At 41.6% G+C, this 27,003-nt stretch overlaps 1 protein-coding gene across 2 annotated transcripts; it reads left to right on the top strand.

The window, feature by feature from the left end:
- Nucleotides 1–236: 236 nt before the first annotated feature.
- On the top strand, nt 237–25,937 carry LOC144492380 (calmegin). Of its 2 annotated transcripts, none has more exons than XM_078210382.1 (15): nt 237–320; nt 4,063–4,184; nt 4,848–4,921; nt 7,877–7,929; nt 9,841–9,982; nt 12,803–12,884; nt 16,254–16,446; nt 17,001–17,190; nt 18,333–18,446; nt 19,004–19,157; nt 20,641–20,856; nt 21,906–22,025; nt 22,308–22,407; nt 23,700–23,797; nt 25,481–25,937. In XM_078210382.1, exons 2-15 carry the CDS (start codon nt 4,068–4,070, stop codon nt 25,556–25,558), a joined length of 1,731 nt encoding a protein of 576 aa, XP_078066508.1. In that variant the 5' UTR covers nt 237–320; nt 4,063–4,067; the 3' UTR covers nt 25,559–25,937. The 2 variants fall into 2 exon arrangements, with proteins under 2 accessions (XP_078066508.1, XP_078066509.1); XM_078210383.1 differs by having other exon boundaries at nt 318–350.
- Nucleotides 25,938–27,003: the final 1,066 nt, after the last annotated feature.

Genomic DNA, 27,003 nt, shown 5'->3' on the forward strand with positions numbered 1-27,003 from the left:
AGGTGACAGTCCCCTCTGGTTACCATGGTTACACCAGGTGAAAGTTCCCCTGGTTGCCATGGTTACACCAGGTGAAAGTTCCCCCTGGTTGCCATGGTTACACCAGGTGAAAGTTCCCCTGGTTGCCATGGTTACACCAGGTGACAGTTCCCTCTGGTTACCATGGTTACACCAGGTGAAAGTTCCCCTTGGTTGCCATGGTTACACCAGGTGAAAGTTCCCCTGGTTGCCATGGTTACACCAGGTGAAAGTTCCCTCTGGTTGCCGGGTGAAGGTTGGGCTGTCAGTTGGAAGCGGCGGAGGATCAGCCGGAGTGCGGGGTAAGTGTGGCTCCCGGCTCCTTCCCCCGGGTGAGTGTGAGGAGGGAGGGTGTGGGGATCGGGCTGGGGTCTGTCAGCACACTCCACAACAACTCGGTCTCTTCAACAACCCTAATGCGGGTAGTTTTTAATCGCGATGCCTTTTCTAAAGTAGGAAGGAAATCACTTTTATCGAGAGAGGCGCAACTAGTAAGGAGGTTAATCATAAAAACAAATGAGACTTCTGGGCGTCGGTATTAATGCTGTTCCCGGTGTGGACACTTCTCCAATTCCCAGTCCACCTGACACCGCGGAAACACAGCGGGGTTTTCCTGGGATGTGTCCACCTTTCAGAGAGGCAGATTTACTGAAACTGGGCAAGTTACTAATCTGGAAAGTACAAGGCCAGGGAGGGAGCTGGGAGTAAAAGTTAATGTTGGATGGAAACAAGCCAGGATTGAAGCAAAATCAAATGGAGGCAGTTCAATAATAAGATATGATTAGGGCCATAATTTGAGGTTAAAGGTGGCTATCCAAGTGTTGCTGTCCTGGTTACACAATTTCAGCCTTTCCCTGGCACCTTGCTGTCTGCTAACTCATGAAGATGTTCTTAAGGGCGTGAAATGTTGTATTTGTGCCGTGAGCTAAACTCGTTACCGAGAGTGAAGCCTTGTCTATTTCAGTGTCAGTACTTTTTTAACAATGATAAAGTGTTAATTACTGCTGACAACTGAAAATTAGCCATTACAAATATGGAGCCTCGTTTATTCGGGTTTCACTGTTGACTTTAAAAGCATCAAATTTAAAATCTACCTTTCATTTCTATTTTTTCTCCCCTTTTAATCCTAAATTCGGTTCCCTCGCTTTTTCTTTCTATTCCTGGTTTGACATTGAATTCACTACTGTAACTTACACTTCCTTCTCAGTCCCTGAACTGTTAATTTCACAATCTGATTGGTAAAGGAGATATACAGTTGTTTGCCCTGTTCACTCCGATTCCAGATGCCCTGTTTTCTCTCATTACACTGTTATCTCTTTGCCTAACAGTACTTGGACAAGTGTAGCTAATGGCAGGTGTCATTTGGGGTCAGTATGGTGGCACAGTGGTCAGCACTGCTGCCTCATAGCACCAGGGACCCAGGTTCAATCCGACCTTGGATGACTATCTGTGTGGAATTTGCACGTTCTCCCTATGTCCCTGGTAAATAGGGTGGTGAGAAAGACATATGGCACACTCGCTTTTATCAATCGGGGTACGGATTACAAAGACAGAGATGATGGAGTTGTATCGAACTTGGTGAGGCCACAGCTGGAATACTATGTGCAGTTGTGGTCGCCACATTATAGGAAGGACGTGAATGTATTGGAGGGGGAGCAGAGGAGATTCACCAGGATGCTGCCTGGGATAGAACATTTAAGTTATGAAGAGAGGTTGGATAGGCTTGGGTTGTTTTCTCTGGAGCAGAGAAGACTGAGAAGCGACCTAATTGAGGTGTTCAAGATTATGAGGGACATAGACAGGATGGATAGGAAGCAGCTCTTCCCCTTAGTTGAAGGGTCGGTTACGAGGGGACACAAGTTAAAAGTGAAGGGTGGGAGGTTTAGAGGGGATTTGAGGAAAAGCTTTTTTACTCAGAAGGTGGTGATGGTCTGGAAGGGTGGTGGAGGTGGGATGCCTCACATCCTTTAAAAAATACCTGGATGAGTACTTGGCACACCATAACATTCAAGGCTATGGGCCAAGTGCTGGCACGTGGGATTAGGTGAGCAGGTCAGGGCATTTCACGCGTTGGTGCAGACTTGATGGGCCGAAGGGCCTCTTCTGCACTGTAGCAATCTGTGATTCTGTGTGTCTGCGTGGATTTCCTCCAGGTGCTCCGATTTCCTCCCAGACTCCAAAGATATGCAGGTGTCGTTGATTGGCCATGCTAAATTGTCCCTTAGTCTCAGGACTAGCAGAGTAAATACACAGGGTTACGGAGATAAAGCCTGTGTGGAATTGTGATCAGAACATAGGAATTAGGAGCAGAAGTAAGCAAGTTCAGACTTCAAGCTTCTCCACCATGCAATTAGATCGTGGCTGATCTCTCCCTGGTCTCAGATCCACCTCCCCACTGGTCCCCATATCCCTCTTTACCTTTTGTTTTCATTAGAAATATATCTATCTCCCTCTTGAAACCATTTAGCGATTCAGACTCCACTGCACTATGGGGCAGCAAGATCCTCAAATTGATCACCCTCTGCGAGGACTAGTTCCACCTCATGTCAGTTTTAAATCTTCCGCCAATACCTGTGACTTCTTGTTCTAGATTGCCTCATAAGAGGAAAGATTTGGTCTACATCTACTTTATCAATCCCTTTTAAAATTTTATCTACCTCGGTCAGATCCCCTCTCATCCTTCTAAACTCCGGTGAGTACAAGCCCAAACTCTTTAATCTCTCCTCAGACGTCAACCCTTTCATCCCTGGAATCAATCTGGTGAATCTCCTCTGATCTGCCTCCAATGCCACTACATCCTTCCTCACATAAGGAGACCAAAACTGGACACAATACTCCAGATGTAGTCTCACCAACACCCCATACAATTGCAACAATACTTCTCTACTTTTATACTCCAGTCCTTTTGCAATAAATGCCAACATCCCATTTGCCTTTTTTATTATGTGCTGCACCTGTGGCATGGTGGCACAATGGTTAGCACTGTTGCCTCACACCGCCAGGGACCCAGGTTTGATTCCTGGCTTGGGTCACTGTCTGTGTGGAGTTTGCACGTTCTCCCCTTGTCTGCGTGGATTTCCTCCGGCTGCTCAGGTTTCCTCCCACAGTCTGAAAGATGTGCTGGTTAGGTGCATTGACCCAAACAGGCACCCAAGTATGGCAATTAGGGGAATTTCACAGTAACTTTATTGCAATGTTAATGTAAGCCTTACTTATGACTAATAAACTTTAACTTTGCATATTGACTTTCTGCGGCTCATGAACATTGACACCCAGATCCCTTTGCCCAGAAGCATTTTGAATCTGCTTTCCATTTAAGTAAAATGGATAACGTATATCACACTTATCCACATTAAACTCCATCTGCCAAATTTTGGCCCATTCTCCTAGCCTATCTATATCCATCTGTAGAATCTTTATATCCTCTTCACTGCCTGCTTTCCCACCCGTTTTAGTATCATCTACAAATTTTGCTATGTTGCACTCTCCCTGCTTGCAGATCATTTATATAGATTGTAAACAGTTGAGGTCCAAGGTATAACCCGTGCGGCACCCCACTAGTTACATTTTGCCAGCCAGAGAAGGACCCATTTATCCCGACCCTTTGCTTTCTGTCAGTCAGTGCAGACTCAATGGGCCAAATGACGACCTTCTGTGCTGTAGGGGCTACAAAAAATTGTGCCCCATTATTTCAGCAGGTGGTTTGAAAATCATTCTTTGCTTTCAATTTATCTCAATAAAGACAGTTACTGATTTCTAAATCTCAAACAATGGTTATTTAGTCACAACTATCAGGGCAGTTTGCAACAAAATGAACCCAACTTGAAATGGATTTTAGAATCCAAACACAGAAGGAAAAACAGAAAACACGTGTCAAAGAATACTCATATTCAATAAGAGGCTTGTATGCAGAGCATGAACTCCCACTCTCAGCTTCATAAACTGGACTGGTAATTCTAATTCTTGATTTTTTTTGGAGCAGATATGTGAGGGGATAATTATGCAAACATCTATTGATGAATTGATTTGTTTCATTTTTACAAGATACTATGCAGCTGCGATTAATTTCATACCTTGGGGTCTGTGGACTGACTCTGGTGTTTGCTCAAGGCATTGCTGATGATTCACAATTTCAAGAAGATGCAGAGTCTTTTCATCCAAACAAGGTGAGAGTTTTTGTTATACAGTATATACTATATTAACAGCTTAAATGTTCCAATGCCACAAGGGTAACCCCCTGTCAAGCAATAGCTCATGAATTTTGTAAAGCACCTTCCAAGTGAATTTGAAAGTAACAACCTGGCATGACAGCAGCTGGCATTGGGTCCTTCACACCAGTTCAAATAGTAATTACTATCAATCACTGATAGATTTCAAAATCAGGAGAATGAATTCTGCCTGAATTTTCGCCTAAGTCTTAAAACACTGTCAGCTAACTTGGCATCGATCTTGGATTGAACAGGTGACCACCTTGATCTTTATGAATCAATTGCAAACCAGGTATAGTAGATTACCCCTGAGCCAATTGGAAATCTATTCATATTTCTTTTAATTGTTGCATTGATACAATATTAGATCTATTCCTTTGTGCTTGGTACAACACTATTCGTTTCCAGGAGGCATGTAGGACTGGTCAAGAGGCTTGTCTCTGCTCTTTTCTCACTGTAAGAAGGTTCCCAACAATGAGCTAAGTATGTGTTCATTATGAGATAATGCCAAATTGTGGCCCAACTATGGAATCACCCACAAACAACAACTTTTCTAAAATACATAGCTGCATGTCAGTGCTATGCCGTGTGTGCTGCACTTTAATTGTACTTTCTTTTCAGGTTGCTTATGAGCCGCCAAAGCCTGTTGGTGATGTCTACTTTGTGGAGACCTTTGACACAGATGGTCTTGAAGGGTAAGTGTTTGACCTCACTGTCTGTATTGTGTGAGTCAGTGTGACTCTGTGCTTTAGTGTGGAATCTCACTGGTTGATTGATTCAATTGAATTGAAAGAAATGTTATGAAACTGTGTTCTGTAACTAAAAGGTTTATTTATTAGTCGCCTGTAGGGCTTACATTAATACTGCAATGAAGTTACTGTGAAATTCCCCTAGTCGCCACATTCCAGCACCTGTGCAGGTCAATGCACCTGACCAGCATGTCTTTCAGACTGTGGGAGGAAACCGGAGCACCCAAAGGAAACACACGCAGACATGGGGAGAACGTGCAAACTCCACACAGACAGTGACCCAAGCCGGGAATAGAACCCAGGTCCCTGGCACTGTGAGGCAGCAGTGCTGACCACTGTGCCGTCCTATTACGGTATTACAGTATCAAAGAGTTGATCACTCAGATGAATAGGCTAGATACAGTTCAAGCTGCTTGTCTGATTTTAAGCAGGGCTCAGTGTAAATGCCAGTTGATAACTGGATTTTCCAGTTGTTGGTGGAGGTAGTAAGTTTGGGTTTCCAAATCCCTTCTCTCCAAATTCGGCAAGCAAGGTTATACACCCATCATGGAATCTTCACAGTTTTCTGTCTATTAAGTTAAATTGACTGAATAGTGGCAGCTGCAATATAAGAAAGCAATCCTCCTCAAATTCGCCTTTGTGCTCTACCATGGTAATCTTTTACCCCAAGCATAAGAGGAAGATTTGCCCTTGCATGACTAGTGCTTAACACCATTAGGAACAAAGGCTGAGTTATTTCTTTGAGTTGACACCTCTTTTGCTAATGACCCTGTGGGTTGCAGAGACCAAATTCAAAGGCCATCTACACTTCGTAGGCCAGGCCTGGTCACCGGAGTCTACTTGTCTGCTTGGGCAAGAAGGCCTGCAAGCTTCCTTTCAAATTATTAATGGTTGGATCATTAACAATCTCAGGAACCAGACCAAGGAATATATATCCTTTGTCAAAGTCAAATTGGAGAAGTGGGAGTCATGTAACATGACCAGCCCCTAGCTTGGAGGACCAGTTATACTGAGTTGTTGGACTGCAAGGCATTTTGCCATCTTCCATCTACCAAGCAGCAGCTCAGAAAAGGTGTTCTGTCCACGTTTGAATGCCTGCCCCATTGACACTGTTTCTATTGAAACTTCTGAATGTCTCTACCAGAATCTTCAATATCTCTGCATGCCGGTCTCATCACGGAAGTCACCACTACTGGAAAAGTGAATTACCCAGCATCAGTTTCCTGCTTGTCTACCTCTGTTAAAGAATACAACATAGGGCTTTGATTCTGGATTCACAGGAAAAAATAATTAATTATTCTGTGGCCCATAAATTTTTCTTTCTCTATCTTTTGTTTATTGTATGAATGTACCAGGAGCTATGTTCAAATTCCCCCTCCTGTTGTTTGAGTGTGTGCGAATAAACTAACCCTTTAAATTCATCCTATCTCAAGTTTGCTGTGGGGTTATTAATAGAAATTTGATCACACTAAAACTAAGGGGTTGGGAAATATGCCACAAAAGGGGGATCGATTGAAGACACTTTTCTGTTTATGGATAGGTGGGGAGAGGAAAAAACAAGACTGTTTAAATTAAACTCCTTATTTGTTTGAAGATTTGAGTAAAGGGTGATGGGGGTATTTGCCAGATTGGAGTTGTCCTGCTTTTGTGGACAGGGCATAACTGCGCAATTGTCCACATTGTTGGGTAGATGTCAATATTGTAGCTGTATTGGAACAGCATGGCTAGGGGCACAGCTGCTTCTGCACACAAGTCTTCAACACTACAACAGGAATTTTTCAGTGCCCATATTTTTGCAGTATCCAGTGCCCTCAGTTATTTCTTGCTTTCCTATGGAGTCAGTCAAACTGACTGAAGTCTGTTCTGCTGGAGACTTCAGGAGCAAGCCAAGGTGGATCATCAACTTGACATTCCTCACTGAAGAAGGTTGCAAATGCCTCAGCTTTATCTTTTGCACTGAATTGCTAGGCTCCCCCATCATGGATGATGAGGATGTTTATGGAACTTCCTCAAGTTTAATTGTCCACTACCATTCAGGACTGGATGTGACAGGACTGCAGAGCTTTGATTTGATCCGCTGCTTATGGAATCACTTTGCTCTGTCTATAGCAAATTACTTTTGCTGGTTAGCATGCATCCAGTCTTGTGTTGAAGCTTCACCAGTTGACACTTTGTTTTAGGTATGCCTGGTGCTGTTTCGGGGGTTGGTCCTTGACTTGATAATGATAGAGTGAGGGATATGCTGACTAGTGGTAACTGAATAACGCCTCTGGCTGCTTCTCTAACCTAGTGTTGTTGTGATACTCCTACCTGCTAGTCTGGCTGACATCAGCTAACTCAGTGCAACCAAGCATCAAACCTTGAACTTTTGGACTGTGTGGCTCAGAGTATTACAGGCAATGGAGCTATTGAGAAAATCATATAATTAACAATATTTTAACATTCAGAAAACACTTGCTTCCTAAGTATTTTATTGATCCATCAATGTTTATTTACTAACAGTTAAAGTCCTATGAGAGAGATTTTCTTCACAATTTCCCTCTCAATCAAAGTTAGCCTTTAATGAATAATGTGAAAAGTGGGGTTATCTGTGGATGAATCATTACAAGATTGAACTGTCATGGCAAGGTGGTTTGTAAACTGCATACAATGGCAGGACAGATGTTTATACAATGTAAATTTCCAAATGACAAGGTTCTAAACTGCACCCTGAGTTGGGGAGTCGGTTGTGATTGGAAGCTATGTCTTATAAAAATGGGGAGAGGATACTAGCCAACCATGCAACACTGCTGCAGATTTCACAGAGGCAGGTTAAAGAGCAATAAGCAAAGTTAGGGAAAGTGGAACATGCACTGTGTTTGTCTCACAGCAGCTGAAAGACTTTTACATTCCTTCCTTCAGGTGGATAAAGTCTGAAGCAAGACAGGATGACACTAATGACACCAGATATGATGGTAAGTTATATCTTTTCTCTATAGAATACAAATGGAATTGTTACTGAGTATTAATTTTTTAAAATTTATTTTACATGATGTGGGCATTGCTGGATAGGGCACCATTTATTGCCCATCTCTAACTGAGAGTCAACCACATTAGTGTGAATCTGGAATCACAAGTCGGCCAAACCAAGTAGGGTGAACCAGATGGATTTTTATGACAATTGGCAATGATTTCTTGGTCATCATTAGATTTTTAATTCCAGGTTTTCATTGAATTCAAATTTTATCATCTGCCATGGTGAGATTTGAACCCAAGTCCCTGTCTCTTGACCTGGGTCTCTGGATTACTAGTCTGGTGACAATAGCACTACATCACTGCCTCCCCTGTCAATTAGTGCTTTACCTCTGGGTCTTTGGATCATGTGGAAGCATGGCTACATTTTAAAATGAAAACTTTACAACATCTTCATTTGATGATTCGCCACTGCACACAAGCTCTGAGTGCTTGATGCTATGTACATTTAATATGCATACATAGATACAGGCAACTGCTTATCCTGTAAAATAAATGTGTACTCAAAAGCCACTAACCAAGCTAATTCTTTTAGCCTAACAACTTGTCTTTCTACATTGATGTGGAGATGCCGGCGTTGGACTGGGGTGGGCACAATAAAAAGTCTCACAACACCAGGTTAAAGTCCAACAGGTTTATTTCGAATCACAAGCTTTCAGAGCGCTGCTCCTTCCTCAGGTGAATGATGAAGGAGCAGCACTCCAAAAGCTTCTGATTCGAAAAAACCTGTTGGACTTTAGCCTGGTGTTGTGAGACTTTTTCTTGTGCCCACCCCAGTCCACTGTTGCTACATTGAGTGAGGACAAAATATTTTCAGTGATTAAAGTTGATTCATTTTAAATTCTGTTACCTGTTTGTTGTTGCTTTTCCACAATATGTCATAAGTTGATCACCAATTCCACTTTTTATTGTTGAGAGTCAAACATTAGGGTGTAATCTAATCCTTCTTGGGAGAACTTTCCCCAAATTTTCTCCATCTCTCCTAAACGTTTTAACTTGTACTGGAGTATAGTTTCAGAGGCACCAACATGTTACTGCATGTAATTACCATTTTCTATGTATGATCTTAAACAATGATTCATTCATATGAGTTCAGCCCGGAGGCATTTCATTGGCTCTTTGTCTACTGATGCTTCTCCTGAGTTATCTTCTAGGTGGTTTGTGTCAGTGATGGTTTATTGCCTTTTACTCCTAAGGGCAGGGCGAGGAGCAAGTTCTCAAGTCTACCTTAGCCGGAACAGGAGTAAACTTGCACTGTTGGCATTATTCTGAACACACATTAGCTATCTCACCACCTGAATTAGATTGGACCCCTGAGCAATGGTTATAGGAATGAGATTTGACCATGGACGGTTGTACCAATTATCCAGTCTTCACTCACGTAGATCATACTGAGTTATGGTTGACCAACAGGTGGAGCAATGGCCAGTTACTCACAATCAAAGCAGAAGTGAAATAGGCCTACATCTAAAACAGACAGACACATTGGGCACTATGTATGTCCCTTTTAAAATGTGCTGGCTGCACTGGCTGGGGTGGACTACTGACTCAATAATGAGACTGATGCTTCCATATTAATATCAGGTGATGTAAATTATGTTGACCCAATATCCACTACACACGCCTCCATTACATACATGGCCAGCAATGGAAATCATGGGTAATTTGTAATGTATACAGGACACTATTATATGGCTCAGTGTGAGTATGACACCACTGGTGCAGTTTGTATATCTATACTGTATGGTATAGTATTTTTGTAATATTGTAATGCATGGTAGTGTGATATACCGAATGGTTCTGTTTATAACATTGGGTGCTCCTGGTTGTGCTAATTGGTTACTGAATTCCAGGAATATGGGCTGTCGAAGAATCGTTTAATCAGAAAATGCCAGAAAACAAAGGACTTGTGTTGAAGTCCCAAGCCAAACACCATGCCATTGCTACATCCTTTAGGAGACCCTTCCATTTCAAAAGCTTGCCTCTCATTGTGCAGTGAGTATCATGTTTTCATTCAAAGCCTCTGTTGTAACACATAACATCACAAGAATACAGAGGACCACTATTCTCAGGTATTTTTGAGAAGTTCCACTGTGTGGACACTAATCCAGTTCCTCATCCAAGCTTGCATTCTTAATACCCAAGTTCAAATAGTAAAGCTTAGCATTTGGAATATCCATTAAACATTAAAGTTTCTTTTTTCCAAAGCTTAGTTTACACCATAAAAACCCTTAGGAACAGTTAGCACTTGAAGGTTCAGAATAGAAACCTGCATAAACAAAGCAATCCTATTAGAATGAACCAGCCACCAACCAGCAAAATTTTAATATTTGTGTTGGGCTTCTTCTGAAGGACCCATTGCAAATACACAGCTGAAATGAAATGCTGTTTCATTGCATCAGCTGCAATATAGAGCTTTTTCCTAATTTTCATCATGTCTGCAGATTTAACCAGCTTTGTGTCCAGTTGTTGCATGAGGTCTTAACATGTTCATTGCATTAGACATGGAGCAGGTCTCAGGTTAGATGTGGTTTACACATGGCCCCCACATCTGAAGTAACACCAGGGAACTACATTATTATCCCTTCATAGTGAAGTAAGTGCTGCCCATTTGCAAAGATGCAACAATATGCAGAATCTTCCAGAATATCCAGAATCTGAAATGTCACCAATTTCAGCAGATATTTTAAGATTCAGCTTCTGGTCGCAGAAAACATTTATAAAATGGTTGAACCTCCTATATAAATCATGGGTCATTTTTTTATTTGTGAGTTAAAGAAATGTGCGTCAGCCATCTGTTCAATCATTTCTGGAGACAACGGGTGGGATTTTCTGACCACACTCATCCCAAAACAGGAAAATCCCGTCCAAGGTCAACAGACCTTTGCATGTTCTGCACCCCACCCACTACAATTCCCGTGGCAGGCAGGAAGGGAAAATTTTCCCCAATGAGTGTTTGCTTCTATCTTGGGCAATGTCCATGCATAAGCACTTTCCGACAGGGATGTTGATAGTTGTCAGGAGCTTGAGCTGTGTCACATTTCCCCTTCCTTAGCCTCCAGCACCAAGGTCAGCTGACTTGCACCGTTTTGTTGAGACGGTGGGTGATATGACGATGCATTTGTTTGCATTTGGGTATGCCGGGCATAATTTCAAAGTTTGCACTTGACCCAAAACTCGCAAATGTAGTGAACTGTGAGGAGGATGGTAACAAACGTAGACTGTGGAACGGACAGACACAGGGCAGGTGAAGTTTGAGAAGAAGGAGGAGAGGCAATATAAAGTAAATGGTACTATTTTAAAAGGGGTACAGAAGCAGATAGATCGGGAGATCTCTGAAGTTTAAAGTTTATTTATTAGTGTCACAAGTAGATTTACATTAACACTACAATGAAGTTAGTGTGAAAATCCCCTAGTAGCCACATTCCGACGCCTGTTTGGGTACACTGAGGGAGAATTGAGCATGGCCAATGCACCTAACCAGCACATCTTTGGACTGTGGGAGGAAACCGGAGCACCCGGAGGAAACCCATGCAGGCACGGGGAGAACGTGCAGACTCCACACAGACAGTGACCCAAGCCAGGAATCGAACCTGGGTCCCTGGTGCTGCGAGGTAGCAGTACTAACCACTGTGCCACCGTGCCGCCCTTTAGCAGAAGTTGAGATGGGTTTTAAAAGGACACATGGAATCCTTGGCTTCATAAATAGAGGCATATCACACAAAAACAAGGAAGTTGTGCTAAGCTTGTATATTGGTTATGCCCCAGTTGGAGTATTGTGTCTAACTCTGGACGCCACACTCTGGGTAGGATGCCAAGGGTGTTCAGAGGAGATTTATTAGAGTGGTACAGGAGACTAGAGAAATTGGAGAGTTCTTCAAGCAGGGAAGGTTAAGTGAATACATCATAGGGGTGTTCTAAATCTTAAAGAATTTTGACAGTAAGTAAGAGAAACTGTTTCTAATAGAAGAGTTGGTAACCAGAAGACACAGGTTTAAGGTAATTGGCAAAAGAACCATAGGCACAATCAGGGAAAAATAAGTATGAAGCAAATTGTTATAAGCTGAAATGCACTGCATGAAAGGGCGAAAGAATCAGGTTCGATAGTAACTTCAAAAGAGAATTAAACAAATACTTGAAATGGTAAAACAATTTGTTGGATTTTTGGAAAACAGTGGGAAAGTGGGGTGGGACTTTTTGGATAGTTCTTTCAAAGTGCCAATGCTGATATAATGAGCCAAATAGCCTCCTGTACTATATCATTCTATAGACTCTATACCATTAAATGTGCAGGTTAGGTTGATTGGCCGTGCTAAAAATTGCCCTTAGTGTCCTGAAATACGTAGGTTAGAGGGATTAGTGGGTAAATATGTAGGGATATGGGGGTAGGGCCTAGGTGGGATTGTGGTCGGTGTAGACTCGATGGGCCGAATGGCCTCTTTCTGTACTGTAGGGTTTCTATGTTTCTATGTTTCATTACAGTTATTGGTAATGTTTAGCTTTGCAGCCATGTATCCTCATACTGCAAACAACATTAGAAATTTGTTATAAGGGAATAACTGACTGGAAGCTGGACACTTCATCACAAGGTGAAGGAAAAAAACCACAGGGAGCTTCATTATTGGCCTTTCTCTTGTAACTCCTAGCAAGAAGCTAAAGAGATGCATAGGCAGAGCCCTCAGATCTACTTCCCTTGTCAGTGAATGTTGTTTAATGGGTGGAGACCAAAGAACAGGAAAAGGAAGAAAAATATTAAATAACAAAAGAACAGACAGAGGTATCACTGTAGTTAGATGTTCTCGCTCTCTCCTGCAGGTACGAGGTACATTTCCAGAATGAAATAGAGTGTGGGGGTGCATATCTGAAGCTGCTCTCTGAAGATGATCAGCTCGACCTGGTAAGTTGTCCTGTTGAGAAGTTTAAGATTGACACCCTTTATGTGCACTGTAATAGGAGACACATCATTGCTGAAATCAGCTTAGTATAGAGAAAGAACAACTTCCAGGGCAGTAAATAGATCATTATTTATTTGCTGCTTCTCTCTAGCTATGATATTTGCTCGATGGATTTATTTGCTACATAGAAGTATCACATAAATGCAAATTGTTGTACCGCTACTAGTCGGTAGTACACAAGTGGAAGTAGTTTTAACTTCCCAGAAACCCTCATGTATTGGTGAAATACATGAAGAACTACATTCACCAAGGCTTTGAATGGTTTTGCTGTTTCATACAATGAAGCAATCTCACAGCTTGCTGACCACTTACCTGTTCAAACCAAAGGAGGTCATCACACTCAATCGTTACTAATTCCCAGGCCAAGTTAGTCAACGATTATTGCTGACCCTGGACTTTGTTGGTTGGTAATTCATCAGTCTTCGGTTGTTATTTGATGGTTAGCATCAGTTCCAGAATGTATTGATCCCACAACCAACAGATCAGATCAAAGTTCCGCAGTCCTGCCACATTCAGTCGTGAATAGTGCTGGATAAATAAACAGATAATGAGAGGAGAAGGCTCCAAAAGCATTCCCATCCTCAGTGATGGGGTAGACCAGCACATGACCACAAAAGACTAGACAGAAACATTTGCCAGAAATCTTCAGCCAGAGGAGCTGAATTCATGATCCATCTTGGTCTCCTCTTAGGGTTCCCAACAACACTGGTGCCCATCTTCAACCAATTCAATTCACTCCATGTGATATCACAAAACAGATAAGCACACTAGATATGCAAAGGCTGTGGACCCTGACAACATCCCAGCTATAATGCTGAGGCCATGTGCTCCAAAACTAACCCCACCTAGACCCAAGCTGTTCCAGTACAGCTACAGCACTGGCATCTACCCAACAAAGTGAAAAATTGTACAGGTCTGTCACGTTTACAAAAGCCTGAACAAATTTAATCCAGCCAATTATTGCCGCATCAGTCTCCTCGCAAACATCATCAAAGTGATGGAAAGTGTCTTATTGGTTCTATCAAGTGGCAATAGCCTGCACAGCAATACCAAATCTCTGGTTTGCCAGGATCACTCAGCTACATAATTAATCACAGCCTTGGTTCAAACATGGGCAAAAGAGCTGAATTCCAGAGTTGAGTTGAGAGTGACTGCCCTTCACATCAAAGCGGCATTTAATCAAGTGTGGCATCAAAGATCCCTAGTAAAATTCAAGCCAATGGGAATTGGGGAATCCACTGGTTGGAGTCATACCTATTGTAAAGGAAACTGATGATGGGCATTGGAGACCAATTATCTCAGCCCCAGGACATCACTGCAGGAGTTTCTCTGGAAAGTGCCATTGGCCTAACAATCATCAACTGCTTCATCAATAACTTTCCTGTCCATCATAAGGTCAGAAATGGAAAGTTTGTTGATAATTGTACATTATTCAGTTCGATTCATAATTCCCCAGATATTGAAACCATTCTTTTAAAGTTTATTTATTAGTGTCACAAGCAGGCTTACATTAACACTGCAATGAAGATTCTGCAGTGAAAATCCCCTAGTCACCACACTCAGACTCCCGTTCGGGTGCACTGAGGGAGAATTTAGCATGGCCAATGCACCTAGCTAGCATGTCTTTCAGACTGTGGGAGGAAACCAGAGCATCTGGAGGAAACCCACGCAGACACGGGGAGAAAGTGCAGACACCGCACAGACAATGACCCAAGCTAGGAATTGAACCTGGGTCCCTGGCGCTGTGAGGCAGCAGTGCTAACCACTGTGCCACCAATTCGTGCTTGTGAGCAGTAAAGCCTGAACAACATTCAGGCTTGAGCTGATTAGTGGCAGGTAACATTCATACCATGTAAGTGTCAGGCAATGACCATCTCCGACAAGAGAGAATCTAGCCATCTTACTTGACGTTGAACAAATACCCTACAGTGAATATCAATTGATCAGAAGCTTAATGGATGAGCCACATAAATCTTGTAACTACAAATGCATGTCAGAGGTTGGTTATCCTTAGGTGAGTCACTCACCTCCTGACTCCCTGCTTGCCTGAAAGAGTGCATCTTCATCAATACTCAAGAAACTCAACATCATCCAGGACAATAATTATTTGGCACCTCATCCACCATCATCTTCAACATTCACTCCTTTCACTGCCAGGATGTCATGACAGCATTTTGTACCATCTACAAGATGCGCTGCAGAAACTCAACAAGGTTTCTTGCACTTGTTGCAGATTCGTGGGAACACTACCATTTGTCATCCTAACAAGTAATGTTTCACCATTCCTTTATCTTCACTGGGTCACAGTCATGGAATTCTTAACTTGACAGTACTATGGGTGAATCTACACATGATGTGGAGATGCTGGCGTTGTACTGGGGTAAACACAGTAAGAAGTCTCACAACACCAGGTTAAAGTCCAACAGGTTTATTTGGTAGCAAAAGCCACTAGCTTTCGGAGCGCTGCTCCTTCGTCAGGTGAGTGGGAGTTCTGTTCACAAACAGGGCATATAAAGACACAAACTCAATTTACAAAATAATGGTTGGAATGCGAGTCTTTACAGGTAATCAAGTCTTAAAGGTACAGACAATGTGAGTGGAGAGAGCGTTAAGCACAGATTAAAGAGATGTGTATTGTCTCCAGACAGGACAGTTAGTGAGATTTTGCAAGCCCAGGCAAGTCATGGGGGTTACAGATAGTGTGGACATGAACCCAAGATCCCGGTTGAGGCCGTCCTCATGTGTGCGGAACTTGGCTATCGGTAGCCAACTAACCTACTCACCTGACGAAGGAGCAGCAAGCACTCCGAAAGCTAGTGGCTTTTGCTACCAAATAAACCTGTTGGACTTTAACCTGGTCTTGTGAGACTTCTTACTGAATCTACACAGGCAGCCACAGTTCAAGGAGGCTGCTCACCATCACTTTCTTGAGACAATTAGAGATGGATATTAAAAGCTAGCTTTACTAGTGGTACCTAGAACTAATGAAAAAAGGTAATTGCTTCCAATCCCACACTATAGCAACAGATGATTACCATTGATCCCAGTCTATATCAGTGGATGATAATTAATATTGACCTCTGACTCTGTTCTGTGTTCATTGTTATCCTAGACTATGTCGATCATTGATTACCATTGATATTCTGTCAACATGTTCACGAAGCCAATCGATAGTGAGACAGGAACACAGTTAAGATCGTTTGAGTGGGTTCTGCACAGTGGCAAACTGCACATAATCTGGATGATTTGAATGACCCTTTTCTTATGATTGATTCCTTGGGTCCTTCATTAATTCTAACACTGTTTTACAGAGACAATTCTTTGACAAAACTCCTTACACAATCATGTTTGGACCAGACAAGTGCGGGCAGGACTATAAATTGCACTTCATCTTCAGACATAGGAATCCAGTGACGGGTGCATACGAGGAGAAGCATGCCAGGAAACCAGATGTGGACCTTCAGAGTTACTTCATCGACAAGATACCTCACCTGTATACACTGAGTAACATGATTCTCTTAATCATTCTATTGCATTCAGAAATAGGTCCATGAGAAGGATTGCAATCATTAAGAAAATACCCTCAATGGATTAGGATTAGAATGAAATTTGCAAGCTTCATATGTGAGATAGCAATCATTCTGAGTCCTTATTAACGATGAAATAATTCATCAAACAATGCAGAACAGGCAAACCTACTGATCTGAACACAACTGAATATAGCAACTAAACAGTCCAGCAACTTGCCATCAGATAACTATTATTGAAAATAATAGTTAAACTGTAGAGCAATATATAAGGTGTGTTCAATATAATCTGCAGAGCCAACCTATAGCAAATTCAGATCACAGTACAGGTACCAAAACCAATGCCATTGATCGCTGATGAGTGGGTTCATGATTGCACCTTAATGTCATCAGAATATTGTAATATATTGACATTATTATACTGGCATATTATAATGTATAATTGTTATACTAAAATTAGTTCTCACTTTGACTTATTCTCTTTTATTTCTCTCCCTACATCGAATAACAATTCAAAAATGACTCGTTTAGTTGTGAGACCTGATAACAGTTTTGAGTTGCTAATAGATGAGACCTCTGTGAGCAAAGGAAGCCTCCTACAAGACATGCTTCCTCCTGTTAATCCTCCCAAAGAGATTGATGATCCCAACCATCAAAAACCTGAAGACTGGGATGACAGACTTCAAATAGCTGATCCAGAGTCAGTGAAGCCTCATGACTGGTGAGGATTAAGCAAGCTCGGGTTCAGTGGAAATATTTGTACAAATATACAGTAGTCTCTGTGTACACCAAAACGAGAAATGATTGTGAATCCAAAAAAACTCCCGCAATACTAGAGACCATAACTGGACATCTATCTGCCAACCGATCACTTGTATTGAGACAGACCTCTCCCAGACAATACAGATCATCAGGAAATAGAATTCCCTCCCATCAATTGTAGAGAACACTATTGAATTGATGGCACTTTCCCTTACTCTTGAAACCATTGTAAATAGAGAAAAAACATCCCATTGCGTGAGACCACTAGGAAATTCAAACAGAGACATCTTTCTCCCAACACTGGAGACCAAATGGAATATAGAAGCAAAAGAGGGCATCAATTGAATACAGCAACATTCTCTCCCTGATAATAGAGTCCAACTCAGAGACTCTTCTTCACCAACATTTGAGGTCACAAGTGAATAGACACAAGACCACCAGTGAAATACAGAAACATCCTACACTGACATGGAAGCTCACTAGTGAATTCAGCAACAACAGAACAACACCAGGCCATCTGTGAATAAGGAAACATCCTTAACCAACACTAGAGACCATTAGTGAATATAGAAACATCCCTCCATTGATCCAATTTTCAATCGACACCTGTTGGCTGTTTCTGCTAGTAGAGTCTTACAGTCAAGGAGTTCTCTAATCTCAGCCACCATGATAGCAGAGGCACTGTAATTGGTCTTGGTGCTGTTAACAGACATGTGGTAAATTCAGACAGGCTCCTGCTGAGAATCCAGAATCTCCTTTTTCAGTCCAGACAAAATGGGGCTCAGCTGTGATCCTCCTCTAGCCCCTTATCTTGCCAAATTAAAGGTGGGTGTTAACTGTGGAAAGAAAGCTGGAGGGGGGGATGGGTGAGAGAGGAAAAAGTGCACAGCTGGCAGCTATTTATAGACACTGTTTCAGGACATGCCTCTCCAAATAATTTTGAATCCCTCACCTAGGTCCAAGGGTATGTGTTAAGTCTGGAGTAGATACTATCTGTTGTATTTTATTTGCAAGCCTGTATGCTTATTGAATAACTTATAAGATATGACAGAGAATCATATATGCAACAGCAAAGACTTATCACCATGTTCTGTATGACAGGGATGAGGATGCTCCTCGTTATATCCCAGATTCCACGGTTATGAAACCAGATAACTGGCTGGATGAGGAGCAGGAATATATTCCAGATCCTGAAGCAAAAAAGCCTCCAGACTGGTGAGTACTGAATTACTTTGACTGACTCGAGATTCTAGACAGCTTCACAAGCTACTTAATGATTTTATCTGAGTGCAGACAGATCAGTGTACATTTCTGCCCTTTATCGCATGCCTAATGTTTGGCACAACCTCATTGATATTCTTTCATATACCCCAACCTTCACTGTAACATTTTCTGATAAACCCCACTATTCACTGTCAAATTCTTTGATCTGTTCCACACCTCTCATCATGATACTCTTTATCATCTATGCCAGAGAACTTATTGTAGCATTCTCTGACATGGCTTTCATCCCTCACCATGAGAGAGAGAGCTTTAGTCTACAGCTAACCCAAGCGTGCCTGATCAGGGAGACCTTGATGATAAAACAATCCAAACAAAGACTTTGCTCACTTTGACGAACAGACAAAATTTGCCAGGAATATAAGTTTAAAATTCTAGTTGATTCAAATCAATATGATGCACATAAAGTTCATGAATACCGCAATTCCCTTCATTTTCTTTAACATTTTGGTATTGTTTTAATATCAATATGATGTTATTGTCTTTTGAAGGGATATAGATATGGACGGTGAATGGGAAGAACCGAAAATCCCAAACCCTCTGTGTAAGACCGCAGGCTGTGGAACATGGAAACCCCCCATGATACCTAACCCTGCTTACAAAGGCAAATGGAAAGCGCCAATGATCGACAATCCCAAATACAAGGTAAATTATGGGGTTGCACTGCAGGTTTTTGTGTGAAACAAATCTCTCAAATATTGTAGTTTTTCTTATATTACTGACCATAGCTAAAAGATTTGGCCATTCTTTGGAATTCTTGTTATCGATTCTTGGTAAATGCTGAGTCATGCAGACCAAAAATATCTTAAGTAGCTACTTAGTGATCACCCTTGATCACCCTCTGAGAGATGTCCCACTCTTTCCTATCTTTCTCTTTTGCATGCCTGGGCGGCACGGTGGCACAGTGGTTAGCACTGCTGCCTCACAGCGCCAGGGACCCAGGTTCAATTCCAGCCTCGGGTCACTGTCTGTGTGGAGTTTGCACATTCTCCAAGTGTCTGCGTGGGTTTTCTCCGGGTGCTCCAGTTTCCTCCCACGGTCCGAAAGACGTGCTAGTTGGGTGCCCTGATCCGAACAGGCGTTGGAGTGTGGCGACTAGGGGAATTTCACAGTAACTTCATTGCGGTGTTAATGTAAACCTTACTTGTGACCAATAAATAAACTTTAGTGCCTGCTAAGTTAGCTGGTCTCACCTGGGGGTGGCTATTGGGTGTTACATATAGTCTTGGTGCCGCTGGACTTGGGAAGTTAAAAACCTATCAGGATTATTACCCAGATCCCACTGAAAAATACATGTGTGAGCCACAGGTTTGCCCAGGTTTATAGTGAAAAGGCCGGGAGACATTCACCAGGGCGCGCACATAAGGAGTGGCCATTTGGGTAAGAAACTGAAGAACATCCAGTCCTTCAGAGTCAAACTGTAGCAATGCTCAGGGATGTCTTCACAGGTGGAGGTGAAAATTTGAAAGATAGAATTAATCATTATTTGTTTAGAGAGAGGTGAATTCTGCTCACGGCAAATTTTAACCATAAAACCTTGAGTGGAGTTGGACAAAAATGGGGTAAAATAGCAGAAATCAGCCTTGTTAAATCTTAAATAATGCCCAGTTAAAGCTGGGCTGTAATAATCAGATTAGTTACAATAACTTCAGTACCAGATGCATCCCATCCTATGTTTCTGACATAACCCTGATTCATAAAGCCACCTACATTCGTCTAAACTATCTGACAGACCTATGACAAATACGGAAAGTGAATGCCTGTTTATGGCATGCCTGTAACTTGGTGATTGTGATTACATGTGATAGAAAAGCTTACCATCTCTGTAAACATCCCATTTTGTAACAGATTCCTTGTGTAACATGCTTTTCTTTGCAACATACTTATTTCTATAACAATGCATTTCATTAACATTCTGCTCCTCACACTCCATTCTGAAACTCACCTCTTCATTACATAGACCTCTGGAAATAAATTTTCTTCTAACATCCTTTAAAACACATTCTATTTATTAATCGTAGCTCACTCACTATAGCACATGCTTTTCTCGCTGTCTGTGTGGAACATAATCCCGAAATCTAAGTTATCAAACTTGATTAGTGTTTTGTTTTCAATTTTGTTCCAAAAGGGAGTTTGGAAACCGCGAAAGATTCCGAACCCAAACTATTTTGTGGATATACAGCCATTCCAAATGACTCCAATCACTGCGGTTGGGCTTGAGCTATGGTCACTGACACCTGACATAATGTTTGACAATTTTATTATATCCTCTGATGAGAGAGTTGTCGAGCAGTGGGTGAAAGACACATGGGCACGAACAAAGGCAATCTATGATGCAGACAGAGTAAGTACATTTGGTGACTTGTGTTTCATTGCCAGACACAATCATTCTCCATACTCCTGCCGGATTACAGCAGAAAATGACAGACTGGCTGACTGCATGGTGAAGCCTACCATTGCCTAAATGCCCTGAGTCCCACAGCTTCTCCCACGGGTGTCTCCTGTAATGGTAGGGGGCTGCTTTCAGTTACCTCTCTCCCCGCTGCTTTACCCAGCGGAAGGTGCAGATAGGCTTCAGGAAGCAGAGGTAAAGGTTCTGTGCTTCTAAAGGGACCGGGTGTGGGAGTGGCCTCCCCAACAGAACCAGAATTTAACCATTACCTTTCTGACTTTGTAAGATCTTCCCTGCCTTGGGTTTCCACAGTGGCATCAGTGGGTACCCACTCTCCATCAGAGATGAACCCCAGGAAAATGGGTCGGGATGGATTTGGCAGCCTGGGGGAGAGGGGGAAGTCTTTCCCAATAAAAATCCTGTAAGGGGAGAATTTCTTCCAATCCAATTCTTCCAATTTCTTCCAATCACAACTAGCTGAATGTCTGTTCGCTTGTGACTTGGTGTAGGCCTGAGGGATGCCAACCCCCCAGGATTAGCTTGGAGTCTCTGGGAGTTGAAAATTTATCTTCAGAACACTGCTGTGTGCAATCATAGGGTAAATTCATTTTTAAAAAGTTAAAAAAAATCTTTTGACATATCTCTTTACCAAAATACTGAAAATGGGAATAAAGGCTGTATGGCTGACAGCCAAGCATTAACCAATTGGAGAAATGAGTCTTTTTGCTTTAAAATTAGTACATGGAGGCAGTGCGTCACAGAGTTGGATGTGTGGCCAAAACATGGCTGAAGCATAGAGGCAGATCACATGGTGAAATCTCCAGGAAAACATTTAATCACAGTTGGCAACCCTGGGTGTAGCTGGTGGCACCGTGGCTGTCAGAGTGTGCATTGCTGTGCCTGATGTAAGTTTGGCAGTCTGTGTGTGTGTATGACTGAGATGGTGAGTGTTTCTTTAATCAGTAACTGAGGTAATTGCTGCTTTTCCCTGTTGTCCACAGCCTGGTTTGATCCTGCAGTTGTTTCTGGCGGCAAACAAGCGCCCATGGCTCTGGGGAGTCTATGTCTTCACTGTTGCTCTGCCAGTTATCCTATTCATTAGCTTCTATTGGCCAAACAAGGTATGTCGAACAATTCTGCGTATTTCCTGTATAGAATTGGCACAAAAGTGAAATGCCTAAACTAAAATTATCCCACTGTCTAAATTGCACATCTGTTTCTTTCCATGTGACATTGTTCTGTAACGCTCTTCTATACTCCTGTATTGTGATGTTTATTCTGGACCTCACTTGCCTGTTGTGTGTTGTAATGTATCACCTGCCCCTTGCTATACTATACTCTGCTGTGCTACATTTTATTCTGCCCTGTATTGTACTGTCCTGTGCTGTGGTTTGTTTTCCCAGCGATTTGGGCCCCCTGATGATTATTATTATAAGAAGACAGATGATGTGCAGATCAGTGATGAAGAAAAACTAATCACAGAAGCAGAGCTTCAGAAGTCCGGTAAACTAAATAACAATAATAAAAAAAGTGAAGGCATACTGTTCACGCTGCTCAACCTTAAGAGTTTCCCTGTGTCACAGGTCAATTTTGGCTATCTTCACCTGACATGAACAGGGACTGGGGGTGCAGCCTTACTGGCACTTTAACACTGGTGATGCAGGGGTTCTATTTCAAAAGGAGCCCACTGCTGGGTTTCCAAAGCATCAACTTGATTCAGGCAATTGAGTTCTTTTAATATGCTAATTTGAGGCCTAAAATGTAAGTTGGAACCAGATTGCCACTTTAGATTGGAACTATCTGTCAGCTTTCATGGGCGATGGAACATTAAAAGCTTGGCAAAGGTAAATGTTGAATAATTTCTGCGGATCTTGAAGGGCAGGATTTAGTGCTGCTCTGAGTTCCACCAATATTAGCCATTCCTGACGCCCACCTTCCATCATCAGACCTTAGGCTAGGAAGGGTAAAATCAGACAGGTTTTACCATCCAGTCACCAGACTGCCAACACATTGCCTATGCAACCAAATCCACTGCAATGTGTCAAAGTGCTCCCAGGACCTTTGGAACCATGGGAGTTGCCCTGTCACAGAACAGAGGCAAATTAGGAGAAAAAATATAAAAAATTGGCAGTTATGAATTATTGGAGATTCCACCTGAAAAATTAATGGGGAGACTATTATTGAAATTAACTAGTTAGGGATTCCAGATGTTGAGGAATGGCTTGCTTTTTACAATAAGATGTTGACATAAAGTCTATTCGAAGAATCATGCTGCCCCAAACACCACCACTCGGAGGTGCTCAAAAGCGGGAAACTGACTGGTTTCCACAATCCCTTCCATCATCAAGAAGAACCTGATCCCACTAGGACTTCCTACCAGCCAGTGCAGTTGATATTGGAACACGTTGTGAGGGAATCTGACCAAAACAAATAATTTTGTTTGAAAACAGACTGTTCAGTGTACATTCTAAGCAGTATGCAGCTGTCCGCAATGAGTGTGAAAGAGCTATTCAGACTGGGAATTGTCTGATTCACAGTCTTGCTGAGGATCGGGGATATATCTAACAGTCAGGCTCAATAAAAATTATCCTTATCCTTGTTGATAATGAATATCCATTGAAAATGTTTGGAATTAATGCCTCCGCAGGAAAAGGCGCACAGTTGACTGAAAAGATAAATTGCTTTTTTTTTAATTGATTGCTGGTTTCCAGACAGTCCATTTGAAAAAACTGAATAGGTGACAGCTCTAGTTCAGATTTTGTTTGTTAATTAATAATTATGATGCACACTTTCAGATCAACATAATCAACAAGGTTATGAAGATAAAAACAAAGAGATGGCAGAAGGAGGTGCACTGGAAAAAAAGAACGCAAAGTTGGAGACCCTTGCACAGGTTGGACATTTCTGGCATTTATTTAGCATCTTAAAGGAACCACAATTTTACTTTGTTGAAACGTTTTGAAGGAATCAGTATTTTCCAGCACCAAATAATTTTTTTCAATTCTGGGGTAACACTGGCTTGGCCTGGTTAGCCACCACCAGAACAGCCAAAGGAAATTTTAATTTCTTGCACGAGTTTAAAATATTGGGTTAGAGGGAGAATGGGAGAGTAATCCATTAACTACACTTTCTTTTTGGGAATATAATATTGATCTGCACTGTCCACAAACCCTGGCAATGCTAGACACAGTAATCCTAGCATCCAGTGTTACAATAGCACAAGTGATTGGAATTTCTGCTGCATAACCCACTTGCACATCATTACCATCTGCCTGCCCATATTTCTGCAGATATATTCAAGAGCCAGCATTAACTTCACAACTTACTGTCCGGTTTTCTCCCCTTGCCTATAATGGAAATGCCAGGCAATTAGTGTAAGCCCAGAGGACAACTGGCCTTCTAGATTCTTGCCCTACTGGGGTCCAGATCTTTGCAATTGAAATAAGCCAGTTGCATTTATATTAGTGCCTTTCATAACCTCAGGACATCCCAGAACTTCACTTGAAGTTACTTACATTTGGAAATATATTACCCTTTCTTCAAAATCTTGGAACTCCCTCTCTAATGACGCTGTTCACATACCTATACTACACACAGACTTCAGCAGTTCAAGAAGGTGGCTCACCACTTCCTTCTCAAGGACAATTGGGTATGGGCAATAAATGCCAGCAACATCCACATCCCATGAATGAAAAAACTTTAAATATAGTCATTGGTATAATGTAGAAAATAATTTATGAACAGCACATTCCCACAAACAGATATGTGGTAATTAGCAGATAATCTGTTCTACTGACATTGGTTAGATAAATATTGACCAGGATATGGGAGAACTCCCTTGCTCTTCTTCGAACAGTGACATGGAATCTTTTACTCCCATTCAAGAGTCTCAGTTTAACATCTAATTTGAAAATGTCACATCCAAAAGTGCAGCGTTCCCTCAGGACCAATGTTCGCTCTAAGCTGAGCAGCTGTGCAGAAACCCAGAGGTTTCTCAGCATGCTGAGCACAAATCAGCCCCTTTAAGTAATCACACAATACAATTTAAAGGGCTATGCACAAAAAAATAGATTGTTGCCAAGTTCTGTGCCGAAGTGTCAGCTGAGGTTTTATGCTCTGGAGTGAGACTTGAACCCTCAATCTTTTGATGCAGATGTGAGAATGCTATCACTGAGCCACTGTTATCATCTAATTGACAGCTATTTAAAAGAAACAGAATCAGGAGTTATGTTTGAGCCAATTCTAATTAATATACAGAATCATGAACAAGCTGCATTTATAATAATTCCTTTTTGCAAAAGCTTTAAGCCCCAAGAACTGAGGTTGATTGTGGGACTTGGCCACAAATAATGACCATATTATCTCATCAGTTCCCTAAAATAGAACAACCTGATTTGTGACCTTCACAGTAGTTTCATATTCTTAGAAGTGAGCAGACAATGCATTGTTTTCAACATTGAGTAGTATTTCTAATAGAAGGGAAATCCAAATAATTCACTAAAGTGGAAGCGGGTGTGTATTCATGTTTATGAAGTAAATGCAGCAAAGATGCTTACAGAATAAATTGTGGTTGCAGGCACAAGGAGGTGGTGAACCAGATCCAGGTCAGGTTACCACAGAGGCTCTGCGATATCGCAAGGCAAACCCAAAGTAATGACCAACTGGACTTGTGCTCTTCAAAAAGATGAACTTTTACACAAAGCAGTCAATTGTCAGCCTCACCGGAGTTTAACAGAAAATCTTTGGACATAACAGTTAAGAACACAGGCATGCAACATTGGAAGAAGATGCTCATCTTTAATTTGCAGCAATATTTTAAGTGTGTTTTAAAATTCGTATTTGTAAGTTTTCGATAAATAGTGGAAAGAGACAATCTTTTCTTCCACGTTATTATAACTTATGATAAAATAAAACATTTTTCTTGTATTCACTGAAATGAGAAATGCAGTTGCTTTTATTTGGATGTAATAAAATCAGTAACAGCTAGCCTCAGGTCAGATTATGACCCAAGTTATGTGTTGCTTCCTGAACATAATGATACTAAATATTCTTCAATGCAGTAACCCAGACTACATCTGTCAGTGGATTCATCTGCTCCTTATGGTAAAATGCTGCCTTGTTTATTTTCATTTTCAAGAATTCTAACTTGTACTAGTTCAGTTCCATAACCATCTCATATTTGCTCTACTAAAATTGTCGCCCTGCAAGTATGCAATCTTTCTTGAAAAGCCAACTACATGTTTTATAAAAAAATTAAATATTTGTGGTTGGTATGTTGCTCAAGAAAAAACAAACTTCATATTGGACTATTACTGCTTTACCAGAATTTGCCTGTCACAGTCTGGACTGAAACACTGGGTATGAATATTGGAACAAATTATGATTTTTCTTGAAATACATAAAAGGTGCAGTATCTGAAATTGCTAGAAATGAATTCTTACCACTATGATGTGGTAACTACCATGGAGAATCCTAAAGGTTCTGATTTATTAATTTGTAATAACACCCTCTATGATCTGTATGTCATTTTCAGCTCAATTAGCCACCTTCTAATGCCACTCTACCACAATTTATAGAATTACTATTTCTTACATTCGTTCATGGGATGTAGGCATTGCTGATCAGGCCAGTATTTATTGCCCGTTCCTAATTGCCCTTGAGAAGGTGATGGCGAGCTGTCTTCTTGATCCACTACAGTCCATGTGGTGTAGGTACACCCACAGTGCTGTTGGGGAGGGAGTTTCAGGAATTTGACCCAGTGACAGTGAAGAAATAGTAATATATTTCCAAGATGGGATGGTGTGTGGCTTGGAGGGGAACTTGAAGTGGAGGTGCTCCCATGTATCTGCTGCTTTGACCTTTTAGATGGTGTGGTTGTGGGTTTGGAAGATGCTGTATGAGGAACCTAGGTGAATTTCTACCGTGTATTTTGTAGATGGTACACATTGCTGCTACTGTGTGACAGTGAATATTTGTGGGTCGGGTGCAAATCAAAAGTAATTGGAGGAAAGGAAAGCTCTTGGCTTGCATCCAACACATTGTTCAGCATTTTAGAGAGGAGGCTAACTTCATAGTGGGTGTATATTTCTGGTAAAGCCC

This window comes from Mustelus asterias, chromosome 4, assembly GCF_964213995.1.
Source record: "Mustelus asterias chromosome 4, sMusAst1.hap1.1, whole genome shotgun sequence".
NCBI lineage: Eukaryota > Metazoa > Chordata > Chondrichthyes > Carcharhiniformes > Triakidae > Mustelus > Mustelus asterias.

What these genes read in the sequence shown, in the direction of transcription:
- LOC144492380 (XM_078210382.1), top strand. Translation starts at nt 4,068, where the DNA reads ATGCAGCTGCGATTAATTTCATACCTTGGGGTCTGTGGACTGACTCTG. An exon ending in AAGATGATCAGCTCGACCTG is followed by an intron (nt 12,885 to 16,253) that starts GTAAGTTGTCCT and finishes ACTGTTTTACAG; the next exon opens with AGACAATTCTTTGACAAAAC. An exon ending in GCAAAAAAGCCTCCAGACTG is followed by an intron (nt 18,447 to 19,003) that starts GTGAGTACTGAA and finishes TGTCTTTTGAAG; the next exon opens with GGATATAGATATGGACGGTG.